The sequence below is a fragment of the Bos taurus genome, chromosome 23 (assembly GCF_002263795.3).
Source record: "Bos taurus isolate L1 Dominette 01449 registration number 42190680 breed Hereford chromosome 23, ARS-UCD2.0, whole genome shotgun sequence".
Classification (NCBI taxonomy): Eukaryota; Metazoa; Chordata; class Mammalia; order Artiodactyla; family Bovidae; genus Bos; species Bos taurus.
Genome location: NC_037350.1, coordinates 30,983,573 through 30,998,454, shown reverse-complemented (window position 1 = coordinate 30,998,454; position 14,882 = coordinate 30,983,573). Strand labels below are relative to the sequence as shown.

At 40.8% G+C, this 14,882-nt stretch overlaps 3 protein-coding genes across 3 annotated transcripts; 2 read left to right on the top strand and 1 right to left on the bottom strand.

The window, feature by feature from the left end:
* Positions 1-2,037: 2,037 nt before the first annotated feature.
* Positions 2,038-2,529, bottom strand: H2AC14 (H2A clustered histone 14). The gene is given in 1 exon segment (NM_001098720.2): positions 2,038-2,529. A coding segment is annotated over 1 exon segment (393 nt). The 5' UTR covers positions 2,500-2,529; the 3' UTR covers positions 2,038-2,106.
* Positions 2,530-2,774: 245 nt separating this feature from the next.
* H2BC14 (H2B clustered histone 14) lies at positions 2,775-3,265 on the top strand. The gene has a single exon (XM_024983939.2). The coding sequence runs from the start codon at positions 2,806-2,808 to the stop codon at positions 3,184-3,186; it is 381 nt and encodes a 126-aa protein (XP_024839707.1). The 5' UTR covers positions 2,775-2,805; the 3' UTR covers positions 3,187-3,265.
* A 2,722-nt stretch (positions 3,266-5,987) lies between these two features.
* On the top strand, positions 5,988-6,390 carry H4C11 (H4 clustered histone 11). Its single transcript, XM_002697470.6, has one exon. The coding sequence runs from the start codon at positions 6,029-6,031 to the stop codon at positions 6,338-6,340; it is 312 nt and encodes a 103-aa protein (XP_002697516.1). The 5' UTR covers positions 5,988-6,028; the 3' UTR covers positions 6,341-6,390.
* Positions 6,391-14,882: the final 8,492 nt, after the last annotated feature.

Genomic DNA, 14,882 nt, shown 5'->3' with positions numbered 1-14,882 from the left:
AATTTTGCACTAACCATTCAAAATACAGTGTACACATATAACATGTCCACCACTTCCTTTTTCAGGTTAGCCACATGTCTATTGCCCAGGGCCACTGGTTTTTACCATATTGACAATGAATGCAGCTCTATACCATCACCCCTCATCTTTCCTCTAAACACAAATTTTAAGAACTGTAAAATTTTTTTTCAGGAAAAACAATTTGATTTGCATGTGAGGAATTCAAGTTATTACTTCATAAAGAAACGCATCCTTGCATGAACTTCTTTTCGAACAATTCCCTTGCAACATAATTGATTTTTCTGTTTTAGGAATGTAATTCCTTTGTTTTTAAAGAATCTAAATCCCCTCCAATAATGTATATTTACCACACATCCCATGAGTTTGCATCTATAATAGTTCCTTGCATGCATGTGCGATACTCAGTCACTAAGTTGTGTCTGACTCTTTGCGACCCCAGGCACTGTAGTCTGCTCAGCACCTCTGTCCATGGAATTCTCCACGCATGCTGGAGCAGATTTCCATTTCCTTCTCCAGGGGATCTTCCCCAGCTGGGGATCGAACCCTCCGTCTCCTGCATTAGCAGGCGGATTCTTCCTCACTGAGCCACCTGGGAAGCCACTGGCAGAAACTTGGGATAAGCTCCTTGCCTGACATCTGAATTTTTCTGATCATCTCCCTCCCCTCAGAGCCTAGAAGTTACCTGCCAAGATTTTTTTCTTCTTGAAAGTAAGTGGAAAATTATCTAATTCCATTAGTACATCAAGATCTTTAACACAATTGAAAGACCAAGAAGGTGGTATTTTAACAGTAGAATTTAGCATTTTCATCCTGAAACGTATGGCCATTACCTCATATCGACACCTCAATTTGTGTGGATGGGTCCAAGGGAGCTAGGAAAATACTTGAGAACACAATAATAAACAAATGGTTATACTTAACAGGTACCTCAGCTAATTTTTCCGATAAAAGACCTGAAGATTTAAAATGTCCGTATTCAACGATGTAAAACAACGTACACTGACGTGAAATTAGCGATGCCGAAAGCTCAGCTTCTCTGTACATCAGTTTAGAACTGAATCTCGGAGACAGTTTTGGGTGAAGTAGAAAAGTTTTGTTCCTTTGCCAGGCAAAAGGAGACAAAACGGCCTCTTGTCTCAAAGTGAAGTGAAGTCTCTCGATCGTGTCCGACTCTTTGCGACCCCATGGACTGTAGCCTACCAGGCTCCTCCATCCATGGGATTTTCCAGGCAAGAATACTGGAATGGGTTGCCATTTCCTTCTCCAGATCTTCCGGATCCAGGGGTTGAACCTGGGTCTCCCGCATTGTAGGCAGACGCTTTACCGTCTGAGCCACCAGGTAAACTTGTCTCAAAAAACCGTCCCAACCTGGGAAGATTTGAAAAAGAGTTTTATACTTCTCAAGGGCGTGGTTGCTGACAAGGTTAGGGTGTATGCAGGATTATCAGTTGGTCAGGTCTCCTAATCTTGATGACTTTCTCTGATCTCTTCAATCTTGCCTCATGTGGTTTCTAGTCTGCTCCTGAGAGTAGCAACTGTTCAAATCTGCTATTTGGAACTCAGGGAAGGTCAAGGCTAGTCTTGCCTACAAGAAACGGGGAGAAAGGGCCCCCATGTTTGGGAGTCCCACAAGGCCCCACTGTTTCAGTAGGTCTTTTTCAGAAAACTAACGCCTCCAATAATTGCCTTTGGCCTAAGGCACAGGTTTGATTTGATCCCTGGACACACGTAATCTTTAATTACTAAAACCCGGAAAACCAAAGGGCCTTAAAACTGCCACAGAAAGGAATAGACCTTTCATAACGTTTGTGCTTCCCAACTCATAATTGGCACAGGGTGGCAATATTTAGTGAGTAAATAAATCCTCGTATCTGTTCATGGGTAAGTTTATAGACTACATGACACACTTTAAAAGGGACTGTCTTCTAAGCTTCAAGGTTGGCATAATACACGCTTACTTTAAACTATCATCTAGTATGTAAACTTTAGTACTTAGTGCTCAGTTCTTCCAAGGGCTTTTAAGTGGCTCTGAAAAGAGCCTTTGGTTTGATTGAGACCTAAACTGGTGCGAAGTAATCCAGACTTCTATTTGCCTTTCGCCTTATGGTGGCTCTCAGTCTTCTTGGGCAGCAGCACCGCCTGGATGTTGGGCAGGACACCACCCTGGGCGATGGTGACTTTACCCAGCAGCTTGTTGAGCTCCTCGTCGTTGCGGATGGCCAGCTGCAGGTGACGAGGGATGATGCGCGTCTTCTTGTTGTCCCGGGCCGCGTTGCCCGCCAGCTCCAGGATCTCGGCCGTCAGGTACTCCAGCACCGCCGCCAGGTACACCGGGGCCCCGGCCCCGACCCGCTCGGCGTAGTTACCCTTGCGGAGAAGGCGGTGCACTCGACCCACGGGGAACTGGAGTCCTGCCCGCGAAGAGCGAGTCTTGGCCTTGGCGCGAGCCTTGCCGCCTTGTTTGCCACGTCCAGACATGATTCAAGATCAACGGTCACCGTGGAGAATGAGAGGCGAACCCAGAAACGGAAAGTTTATAACCCTCGCTGGGCGCGAAAAGAAAGCGGTACGATTGGCTACCGTTTTACTTTTGTTTAGACCAATGGAAATGCGACTATGCAGGATGCCTACCTTGATTGGGCGAAGCTGAGCTGTGATGTCACACAGAAGACGCACCAATCACCAGAAATCTCTACTGCACTTCATTTGCATAAACCCTTGTCCTTAAAAAGGTGCCTTTCGGCTTCCTCTTCTTCAGTGGTTCTGTGACCGCAGTACTTCACCATGCCTGAGCCAGCGAAGTCCGCTCCTGCCCCGAAGAAGGGTTCTAAGAAGGCGGTGACCAAGGCGCAGAAGAAGGACGGCAAGAAGCGCAAGCGCAGCCGCAAGGAGAGCTACTCCGTGTACGTGTACAAGGTGCTGAAGCAGGTCCACCCGGACACCGGCATCTCGTCCAAGGCCATGGGAATCATGAACTCCTTCGTCAACGATATCTTCGAGCGCATCGCTGGCGAGGCGTCGCGCCTGGCGCATTACAACAAGCGTTCGACCATCACATCCAGGGAGATCCAGACGGCCGTGCGCCTGCTGCTGCCCGGGGAGCTGGCCAAGCACGCCGTGTCCGAGGGCACCAAGGCCGTCACCAAATACACCAGCTCCAAGTAAACGTCTTTACAGGCCTCGTGGAACCCAAAGGCTCTTTTCAGAGCCACCTACCTTTTCTATAAAAGAGCCTGTCCACTGATAACTGTTTTGAAGTGTTAAGTTTGTGATGTTAGAGAGTTTTCTGTTTGAGAGGTTATTTTGTTTTTTGCAGTATAGTGGTTTTTTTCTTAATAAAAGGCTTAAGTTTCGCTTTCTAATTTTGTTCGCAGAAGTATTTGAAGATAACTTGTTGCAGTGTAAGTAGCCAGGGCATTACAATCATTTCTGGGCTTTTCTGTGATCTTAGAGTTAAGGTCTTCCAATTAAGCTATCTGGCATCTGTCTTGTTCATTGCTGGCTCCAAACTCCCTGCTCGTCGTACTCTAGGCTAATGAGTCTCGAAAAATATTTAGGTTAAGGGATACTATACAGAAAGCCGCCAAACCGACATGGTGGCAGACTGTCTTAATGACCATCTTGTCGGTATCTGGACTTCAAGTTCTTTAGAACTAAAGTCAAAAAGCAGAAGAGGGAGAGGCAATAAGGAAGTAAAAAGGGCCAACTCCGGGAATGGTCAGCTTCAGGGCAGGCATGTATTTCTTGTAGCCATTCACAGTTGGGCGGTTTAAATTATCTCTCTGTGACGTGAACAAAGGCAATTTAACAGGCTGAGGGCCAGGATCCTCTGACGAAGCTCATTATACGATTATAAAAAGGAGAAGCAAATCAAAGAGACAGTTCTAACATAGAATTGGTTCCTTGCAGTATAACCAATAAGCTACACAGAGGGTAACAAGGCTAGGGGTCCCTAAGCAGAGGAAATAGACGCCAAGTGGCAGACTTTTTTTTGTCCCCCCGCTATACAAAATTAAAAGGTTTCTTGTAAATTTTGTGTTGTCATGATGACACCTGGTTCTACCTGAACTTAAACTTTTCTCAAACCTTGAGCTAACCAATGGGTTTTTTTTAATGGAAATCTTTTTCTTAAGCTGTGTTAATGAAAGATGTATTTGCCTTGGAATCTGCCTGTCTTCAAGTCGGTTCAGCCTAAGACTCAAACCTTGAATAGACCATTGCTCAACAAACCATTGTCTTACTCAAGGAAATTTTCTCTTAAGCTATGGTATTGAAACAATGTATTTGCTGGAAAGCTGCCTTTCTTTAAATTTCATGTCAATTGTTTTATGGCAGGGGATGATTCACTTTATGTCAGTGCTATCTCAAAATGCCTATTGGAAGAGGGGCCTGATGCAACTCTGTTTTGAGATGATTCTTTAATAGATATATAACTGCTTGCTAAGAGCTAGCAAGGGGGTCATTCTGTCCCTTTCTAATGCCCCCTTCTGATGTCAGAAGCTTCTTTTGTCCCTGTATACGTTAATAAAGTTTTATTTCACGTAAGCTTCAAGTGATCAAGCCTCGTCTCTGACCCCTGATCGAAATCCTCTCCTCTGGAGGTCATGAATCCCGGTGTAGCTCACGGCTCTCTTGGTTGCAACTTTTCACTACTTAGCTACTTACTGCGTTTGAAATTGAAGAGGTGGATCTAGTAGTTTTAGATATTAGATGACAAGGAGGCCTACTTCACCACCAGTGTGTCTGAGTGCTTGTTCTCCAAGCTGCAGCTGGCCCAGAATCTCATGCGTTATTAAAATCTCAACCTTTTATAGTTGGGATGTACAGTAATTTTAAGATAGAGTATTAACAGGACTTGACTTGTCATGCGACAGCATAGTTTTTAACAGTTTTCTAGGTTCTCTTCTAGATCCCTCTCTTTGCAATTTACCCCACTCTGCTCCACCACCTTCCATAAAAATACTGTAAAATGATAAGCATTGTTAAAGGTAGTAGATGGCTAAAGAGCAGTTTGAAAAATAATCCTGAGTCCTTTCTCTTGTGCCAGTTTAAGAGTGCAGAATTGGAAAACTTTATATTTCCTTCACCTCTTCAGTTCTCTTTGAAACAATGCACCTTCTCTCTGTTGGCAGGAAAGCCTGGTGCCTCTGAAAAGCCCAAAGGCGTTTTCTTTTCTTTTTTCTTGTAACATTTTGCAATGTTGAAAACATTCTAATGGAAACACACTAGGAAGGACAAATTTTCTCAGTATGTTACAGAAATTACATTAAAGATGATACTCTTAGTGGGAAATAAATCCATAAATCTTGCTAGGTGGACAGTTAATCAAAGAAAATATAATCTATCCCCAAATTAATTCTGAATGTAACAAATAGATTATTTGGGAACTGTAATACATAGAACAGAATTTTAGTAATAGTTCTAAGTATGTTAAAGGTGGCATTTCAAGAGCAGCAAAAAAATTATATTAAAAAATATTGCTGATTAAGGAATTGGTAGAGAACTGTTTTAAACTGTGCTATGGAAAATTCATAAGCAGTAATAAGCAGACATTAATAACTTGTTATTAAAAACTCAAGGGGAGTTGATTTAAATATACCAGTATAAAGAGGTTTTAGAAGGCCCTATACAGAATAGCATACATTTTCCTGGAGTCTGCGCTTTTATCTGTTCACCAAAATACCAAATTGGCTACTAGGGGAGATCTGTGTGTGGTGCGATAACAAGTTATTACTTCCCCTTTTCTGTATTTTCCACAACATTCGTGTTTTCCCTAGCATTCAAAAGCAATTCTAAATCTTAAGGTAACAAAAGAGTTACCACAGTCCAAAGGAACAGAGAAGGCCTCTTTTTTTTTTCCCTTTTGGCCCAATTCCCCTCCCCCACTAACGGCGTGATTTCCCGCCTCCTCCTTTCTTCAGGTTCTCAGTTCGGTCCGCTAACAGATATATAAAGGTGCATCGCGAGGCTTGGAAGTTATGCTTTATCGGGTCTTCAGGTCTTCGTCATGTCTGGTCGCGGCAAAGGCGGAAAGGGTCTGGGCAAAGGAGGCGCTAAGCGCCACCGCAAAGTCCTTCGTGATAACATCCAGGGCATTACCAAGCCTGCTATTCGGCGCCTGGCTCGTCGTGGTGGTGTGAAGCGCATCTCCGGGCTCATCTACGAGGAGACCCGCGGGGTGCTGAAGGTGTTCCTGGAGAACGTGATCCGCGACGCGGTCACCTACACCGAGCACGCCAAGCGCAAGACTGTCACCGCCATGGACGTGGTCTACGCGCTGAAGCGACAGGGCCGCACCCTCTACGGCTTCGGCGGCTGAGTGTTCATTTCGCTTCCATTCACCTAACAAAAGGCCCTTTTCAGGGCTTCCCAATTTTCCTTGTAAGGAGCTGTAATTCTCGTTTCATTAAGTGCCAAAGATACACTTAATACTTTGGTCTAAAAGGCCGTCTTGTTTCTGCTCCAAGGCGCGTGCGCGCCTAGTCCCACACTTGTACAGCGGGGTCCTGTGCCCCGTCAAGCTTTTATATTAGCATATATTTGTGCTAGGTTGGTTAGGGCCTAAAGTTGCATGACTAGTTAACGGATGTAGCTAGTCAAGATAAAAGTTTTTGATGGCAAGTAACTTTTTAAAAAAAACGAAATTCTTGTAGTTAAGCCGTCCTATTAAGAGTAGGGTACTTTGAAGGTTTCGATTAATATAACGTACACTAGTAAGTAAGGTACAGTCGAGTCTGGCACCGGCTCTTGTACGTAGTTGCAGCGTCTTGGCTCAATAGTTGTGGCTCGCGGGCTCTAGAGCACAGGCTTAGTAGTTGTGGCACATGGGCTTGGTTGCCCCGTGCCATGCGAAATCTTTAAGGACCAGGGATCAAACCTATGCTCCCTGCATTGACAGGCGGATTCTTAACCACTGGACTACAAGGGAAGTCTGGGAGAAGGCTTAAAATTAGTATACTCATAAAATCAAGTGAGTTAAGAGTTTAAAAAGAATATTTTTAAATTACTTTGGTGGTTTTTTAAAGGCGAGGTTCATAATTGGTCCTCATTAGGTGTTCTGTATTTGGTGAAATGAATACCACTGGTGGTAAGAATTGAGAAGGGACAGTTACAGTAATGGATGCAGATAAAGCAAAAGCATAAAATTTCTGGCCCACATGCAGTGCAAATGTTTTATTTAGACATTTTTTCTTAATTTTTGGGGTCACTAATGTAAACATGTTCATGAAAAATGTACTTATTTTCATCTTGTGAAAAGTCTGATTTGGCATCACTAAGCAGACCCACATATATTTTGGATATAAAAAACAATCTATTCAGGATGTAAAAGATAGATATTTTGAGAGATGCAAATGTCTTCTTTTATGACTTTACTCTTTTTTATTTGGTTTTAATTGGAGAATAATTGCTTTACAATATGGCATTGGTTTCTGCCATACATCAACATGAATCAGCCATAGGTATACATATGTTGCCCTCTCTCTTGAACTCAGCCCACCACCACCACCACCCCCCACCCCCGCCCCACCCCTTTCTAGGTTGTCACAGTTGAGCTCCCTGCATCATACAGCAAATTCCCACTGGTTTTCTATTTTATATATGGTAATGTATATGTTTCAACACTAATCAATTCATCCCACCCTCTCCTTCCCTCACTGTGTCCACAAATCTGTTCTCTAGGTCTGCGTCTGTTTTGCTGTCCTGCAAATAGGTCCATCAGTACCATCTTTCTAGATTCCATATATGTGAGTTAATACTCGATATTTGTTTTTCTCTTTCCGACTTACTGTGATTTTACTATTGATACCAACTAAAGGGGTGCAAGATGGTGAAAAGTAAGCATAATCATTAGGAGCAGATGACTTGGGATTAAACCTATACCACCATTCCCTTGTGATAATGAGTTAAGTTATATATTTTTCTGGGCTTTGGCTTCTCCATTTATACAATTGAGTGATAAGGATCACTTTATTTCTCCAATATCATTCTGTTCATTTGTATTCACAATCTGGGTGGTAAATAAAGGGGAGGAGGAGGAGCCTTCCTGAGCTTTCTGAGGATGATCACAGCATAACTGATAGGTTTGCTGTAATTTTTGTCTTTCTCTTACTCCATGTTCTCCCTTTCTATCAACCTCATTTCATTTTTTTGAATGGCATAGAATTTAACTGCCAAAAAGGAACCCAGGCATCATGTGGGCATGAGATCTCTCTCTTATGTGGAGGCACATAAGAATTACTATGAGAAAGTTGTTTGTTTAAATATTAATAACTGATGTTTCCCTAGACCAGTTATCAGAATCTGTGGGATTGTGTCTTCTCAAATACAACTCATTATCACCTCTCATTTCTCCTGGTTCCACAGGCCTTTTCAAATCTAAGAGCAAATTTTGGTTTTTAATAGCATTTTTTCATCAATTTCAACTTTAAGAGAATACAATCAAAGGCTGTGGAACTCTCAGCCCCAAGGTTCAGACCCAAATTAAGAGACAAAGCATCAATCTTTCTTTGTTGCAATGAGAGGTCTTGTCCAGGAATTCAAGTTCTTACCTTTCTCCCAAGAGAGGATTGAGTTCAAATGCAAGGGTTTATTTTATTTGTGGTCAATGAATTAAAGTTTGTTGCATAGAAAGATCTTGCTATAAACATCTGCTAGGTTCAGTGGTTATAGAATCGAGGCATCAGAAACCTAGGTAAACAGCCTGGCTTTCCTTTCTTAGCTATACTAGGAAAACTACCCTTAAAAAGAAACCATAGTCTTTAAAACTTTAAATAGGAAAAATATATTGTGACTAAATGCTTTGAGAATTAGCATGTATTGCTTAACACAGTTCCATTGCTTGCTCAGGACTCTACCCTAGTGAGTACACTGTAGGGCAGTCAGTAAGAAGAGCTCTCCGTCGATAGCAGCAGGAATGTTAGTTAACTAATTCATTTATTTATTAATTATTGAATAACTGCTAGATTTCAGACATTGTACTTGGCACTGGTGATATCACCAGGGGGAAAAGTCCCCACTTTTTTTCTACTAGGGAAAAGACAGAAAGTAAACTAGTATAAAATCATCAAAATCATTTTCCTATTGATACATCCAATGGCCAATAGTCTTCATTTTACTTAATCTATTGGAAACACTGACATAATTGATCCTATAATTTCTCTTTGATATGCTTTTTTCATTTGGTTCTATTTTATCAGAGGCTCTGTATCTTTTGTTAGTTCATCTCTTCTCCACAGACCCTTAATGTTGAGGGATACAGGCCTAAGTTTGTACTGCTTCTTGCTCTATACTGACCCCCTTGAAGATCTGACCAAGCTCAGACTTTAAATACCATCTGTATATCAATGACTCCCAACTTTATATTGCCAACTCAGGCTTCTCTCCTAAACTCCAGACAGACGTAACCTCAATTACTTTCTTTCTTTTCTCTCTCTCTCTTTTTTTTGTTTTGGCCAAGTGACTTGTGCTATCTTTGTTCCCTGACCAGGGCCTCAGCAGTGAAAGTGCTGAATTGTAACTACCGGACTGCCAGGAAATTCCCCCTATCCCCTAATTGCTTTCTTCACATGGATGTTTGACATCCTAAAATTAACATGCCCAAACTAGAATCTTTGGTATTCCCTCCTCCTAATCTTTAATTAAATCACTCCCTAATTTAATTGATAATGACTTCATTCTTCCCCATTCAATTCTTCTAGAAATCTTCCTGGTTTTGCCTTCAAAATACATATGGAAACATCAGTTCTCAGTACCACGATGCTCCCACCTTGGTGGGAGGACTATCTTCTCTCTCCTAGGTTACTTGTTTTAATATCCTTAGTGTTTTCCCTGTTTCCATATTTGATCCCCCACCAACCTATGGGAAATTAACTTGATGCCCTGGGAGCCTCCAACAAAACTGTGAGGCAAGTTCTCCCAGGGCATAAAAAGACTCAAATCAAATTAAAATGCTAGAGATGCCTGATTTTTTACAGATAAATTTAAACATACCGTTTGAGACAAGGAGAAAGACATGGGGTAAGTTAAGGCTTAAAATAAGGATTCAAGGAGATGTACGACAGCTGAATCATGTAAAATACTTAATGCATCTTTTGAGTTTCACTTGCTTCTCTGCAGCAGAATTACAACTCTGCAAATAGTATAAGAAGTACATATTTCAAAATGTTTGGGAAGCCAAGATCAAGAATTTGATCAAACATGACCAGACTCTTAGATAAGTATATAATAGAACATTTAAATTTGTATCTTTTGTTCAACTTGGTCTGCTTTTTAAAAAAATATTTATTTTTATTTATTACTGGCTGTGCTGAGTCTTTGTTACTGCATGCAGGCTACTTTCTCCACTTGTAGAGAGCTGGGCCTACTCTTGTTGTGGAGCACGGGTTCTAGGGCTCGTGGTCTTCAGTAGTTGCTGCACATGGGCTCAGTAGTTGTTGCTCTTGGATTTCTAGAGCACAGGTGGATTCTTAACCACTGAACCAACAAGTTGGTCTGTTCATATGACACAGTTTGTGAAAAGGGATGAAGGCCTTCTTGTTTACGGAGGAGACGCAGAGATTCGGGTTGAATTCCTGGGTCAGGAAGATCCCCTGGAGAAGGGAATGGCTACTCACTCCAGTATTCTTGCCTGGAAAATCCCATGGACCAAGGAGCCTGGCAGGGTACTGTCTATGGGGTCACAAAGAGTCAGACAGACTGAGCGATTAACACTTTCACGCTTAGTTTTAAGCCTGTGTTAATAATCACATTCCTATGAAAAAGGAGTTTTAACAAAATCCAATCACTCTTCTGTATTGTTTTGTAAACACGGCCTAGCAATGTGTATTTTATATTTTCAAAAGCATTGTTAGTATTCCTGACAGTTTATCAAAAGTTCAGTTACTTAAATATTTTTCTAAAACTTGAGGAATCAGTTAGAAAAAGGTAGCAAAAGAATAAAAATGTTTGGTGTTGTTTTTTTTTTTTTTTAAGAAGGTTTTAGTAAAGGACTTTTAGCCATAATCAAATCAGTTCATTCAGTCCAGTGTGATTAATTCTTGCTTTGTTGATTTTGGATTAAGCCCCCTGCTTCTGATATGGCTTGGAAAATCTTAAAGAAATCCTGTAGTAGAGCTTGACAGTATCAGGTACAGTTATTTGTTAAAGTTCTTTTGATGCTTCTTCTGAAAACCTCAATTTCAGATCTATATTTTGTGAAAGTCACTCGGTTGTGTCCAACTCTTTGTGACTCCACAGACTATAGTCCATGGAATTCTCCAGGCCAGGATACTGAAGTGGGTAGCCTTTCCCTTCCCCAGGGTATCTTCCCAACCCAGTGATTGAACCCAGGTCTCCCACATTGCAGGCAGATTCTTTCCCTGCTGAGTCACAAGGGAAGCCCAATATTTTGTAGCAGGGGCCTTAGAGACAACTATAAAGAAAAACAGCAATCATCAGTCAGGTCAATGTATAATAGTAATTAATATTATCAGTATGGAGTGGGATAGAATCCCCAATATAGTTATGGTATTATAAATAGTGAGGATATTGACATTTCCCCTTTGATATATACTGTAAGTATTTGCTACTGTTGCCTCCCAATGAGAAGGTATTTATACTTAGGAACAAAATCTGTTGGCAATATGTCCTTTATATGCATGCAAGTATGGTCCACCCAACTTAAAAAGTATAACTGTTAAACATTTACATCGATAACCTTTTACCTGGTTAATTTAGGGATGTATAGTTTCTGTTTTTGATTTGTCCTCTTTTTTCAAATATTGCACAATACATACAACAGAACAATTGTCACAATTATATAAGCCTAATTACAAATGTAAACGAGAGAACAAACCTTAAGTGTTAAATAGATAATACCTTAATGGCTTCATTATTCAAAATTTGGTGGTCTAGGTTTAGAGAAGGTAATATCAAAAAGAAATCAGGCTATAAATATAACAATAGATTTCTAAAGACAAATACTCAAAAACTACATATAAGATAGCATTAAATTATGTACTGAATATTTAAGGATTTTTTTTCCTGTGGGTTTTTTTGTTTGTTTTTAAGAACCGAGAGATTTCTATCGGAATTATTCAAGACGTCAATGGAAAGCCACAGAATACTAATAGATCCTCAGAAAATGTGGGAATATAGCTAAAAGTAATACCTCCCAATTCAGAAAAACCTCTGCACAAAGGGAGTAAATACAGAAAAGCTTTATTACTGGATAAGCATTAAACCAGAATGTGAAGCACATCACAGGCACTTTTGCTAAAGGGATTGCAAAGCAAGGAGAGAAATCGCTCTCTTTTATACAGCTAGATGGATACAATTCGCTCAAAAATTAGTAGACATGGCAATTTGTAATCTTGTAATAATGGAAGTTAGGCCCCTCTCTTTCTGGGAAACAGAGATCCTGTTAAAGTCTTTGATAGTGCTTCAGAGATGGGGCTAGGGTTGTTGAAAAAATATTCCTGAGTTGGGAGACTGGCTAGATGAATATTTAGCATTTGATTTTACAAAAATTAATATTGATAAGACAAGGGAATTTTTAGCTTCAGATATAAAAATACGTAAACCTAGTCATTTTGTCATTTTTTTTTTTTTTACATGTAGGCAATTGCTACCCTTCCTTAGTGATCAATGCAAAGAAATAGAGGAAAACAATAGAATGGAAAGACTAGAGATCTCTTCAGTAAAATTAGGGATACCAAGAGAACATTTCATGCAAAGATGAGCACAATAAAGGACAGAAATGGTATGGACCTAACAGAAGCAGAAGATATTAAGAAGAGATGGCAAGAATACAAAGAACTATACAAAAAAGATCTTCACGACCCAGATAAACACGATGGTGTGATCACTCACCTAGAGCCAGACATCTTGGAATGCAAAGTCAAGTGAGCCTGAGGAAGCATCACTATGAACAACATTAGTGGAGGTGATGGAATTCCAGTTGAGCTATTTCAAATCCTAAAAGAGGATGCTAAGAAAGTGCTGCAGTCAATATGTCAGCAAATGTGGAAAACTCATCAGTGGTCACAGGACTGGAAAAGGTCAGTTTTCATTCCAATCCCAAAGAAAGTCAATGCCAAAGAATGCTCAAACTACTGCACAATGCACTCATCTCTCAGGCTAGCAATGTAATGCTAAAAATTCTCTGAGCCAGGCTTCAACAGTATATGAACCATGAACTTCCAGATGTTCAAGCTGGTTTAGAAAAGGCAGAGGAACCAGAGATCAAATTGCCAATATCCACTGGAGCATTGAAAAAGCAAGAGTTCCAGAAAAATATCTACTTCTGCTTTATTGACTATGCCAAAGCCTCTGACTGTGTGGATCATAACAAACTGTGGAAAATTCTTAAAGAGATGGGAATACCAGACTACCTGACCTGCCCTCTGAGAAATCTGTATACAGGACAAGAAGCAATAGTCAGAACTGGATATATAACAACAGACTGGTTCCAAATCAGGAAAGAAGTACATCAATGCTGTATAAGGTCACCCTGCTTATTTAACTTATATGCAGTGTACATCATGAGAAATGCTGGACTGGATAAAGCACGAGCTGGGATCAAGATTGCCAGAAGAAATATCAATAACCTCAGATATGCAGATGACACCACCCTATGGCAGAACGCAAAGAACTAAAGAGCCTCCTGATGAAAGTGGAAGAGAAGAGTGAAAAAGTTGGCTTAAGACTCAACATTCAGAAAACTAAGATCATGGCATCTGGTCCCATCACTTCATGGCAAATAGATGGGGAAACAATGGAAACACTGACAGACTTTATTTCTGAGGGCTCCAAAATCACTGCTGTTGATGACTACAGCCATGAAATTAAAAGACGCTTACTCCTTGGAAGAAAAGCTATGGCCAACCTACACAGCATATTAAAACGCAGAGATATTACTTTACCAACAAAGATCCATCTAGTCAAGGCTATGCTTTTTCCAGTAGTCATGTATGGATGTAAGAGTTGGACTATAAAGAAAGCTGAGCACCGAAGAATTGATGCTTTTGAACTGTGTTGTTGGAGAAGACTTGAGAGTCCCTTGGACTGCAAGGAGATCCAACCAGTCCATCCTAAAGGAAATCAGTCCTGAATATTCACTGGAAGGACTGATGCTGAAGCTGAAACTCCAATAACTTTGGCCACCTGATGCAAAGAACTGACTCACTGGAAAAGACCCTGATGCTGGGAAAGATTGAGGGCAGGAGAAGAGGACGACAGAGGATGAGCTGGTTGGATGGCATCATCAAACAATGGACGTGAGTTTGAGTAGGCTCTGGGAGTTGGTGATGGACAGGGAGGCCTGGTGTACTGCAGTCAATAGGGTCACAAGTAGTCAGACACAACTGAGCGACTGAACTGAACTGTGGCAATCGCTCTTTGGAATGTGTGTCTACATTAGTCAAGGTTTCCCCCTTGACCTTGGGTTTCTTTCTATAGCTTCTAAGATTCTAGGAAAATGCTAAGACCTCTTTCAGAGTTTAGGTCTGGATTTCCTAATCTTATTCCTTTCCAATTTATTCCAATTCCAATCCCAATCTTATTCCTTTCCAATTTTGTACCAAGGATCTTTTAAATTTTAAATTCATTGTTCTGGTTTATAAAGCTGCCATGTATTTTTTCATTGTAGAGAATATTTCTGTAATATGACTTTGTTTTCGTTGAAATCCTTTTTAATTGCATTCCACCCTCACCAACTGTTCTGCTGGATATTACAGTGAGCCTGTACTTTATCATCCTTCCACACTAGTGTTAACGCCTATTGAACAGTCATAGGTTTACTTCATGAGGACTCATGGAGCTATCACTGTGATCGAACCGTAAGACTTCATGTCTAAACTCGCTACGAAAGTGCCTTTCTCTCT

Excerpts from the sequence above, each read along its gene's own strand:
- H4C11 (XM_002697470.6), top strand. The coding sequence starts at position 6,029 with ATGTCTGGTCGCGGCAAAGGCGGAAAGGGTCTGGGCAAAGGAGGCGCT.
- H2BC14 (XM_024983939.2), top strand. The coding sequence starts at position 2,806 with ATGCCTGAGCCAGCGAAGTCCGCTCCTGCCCCGAAGAAGGGTTCTAAG.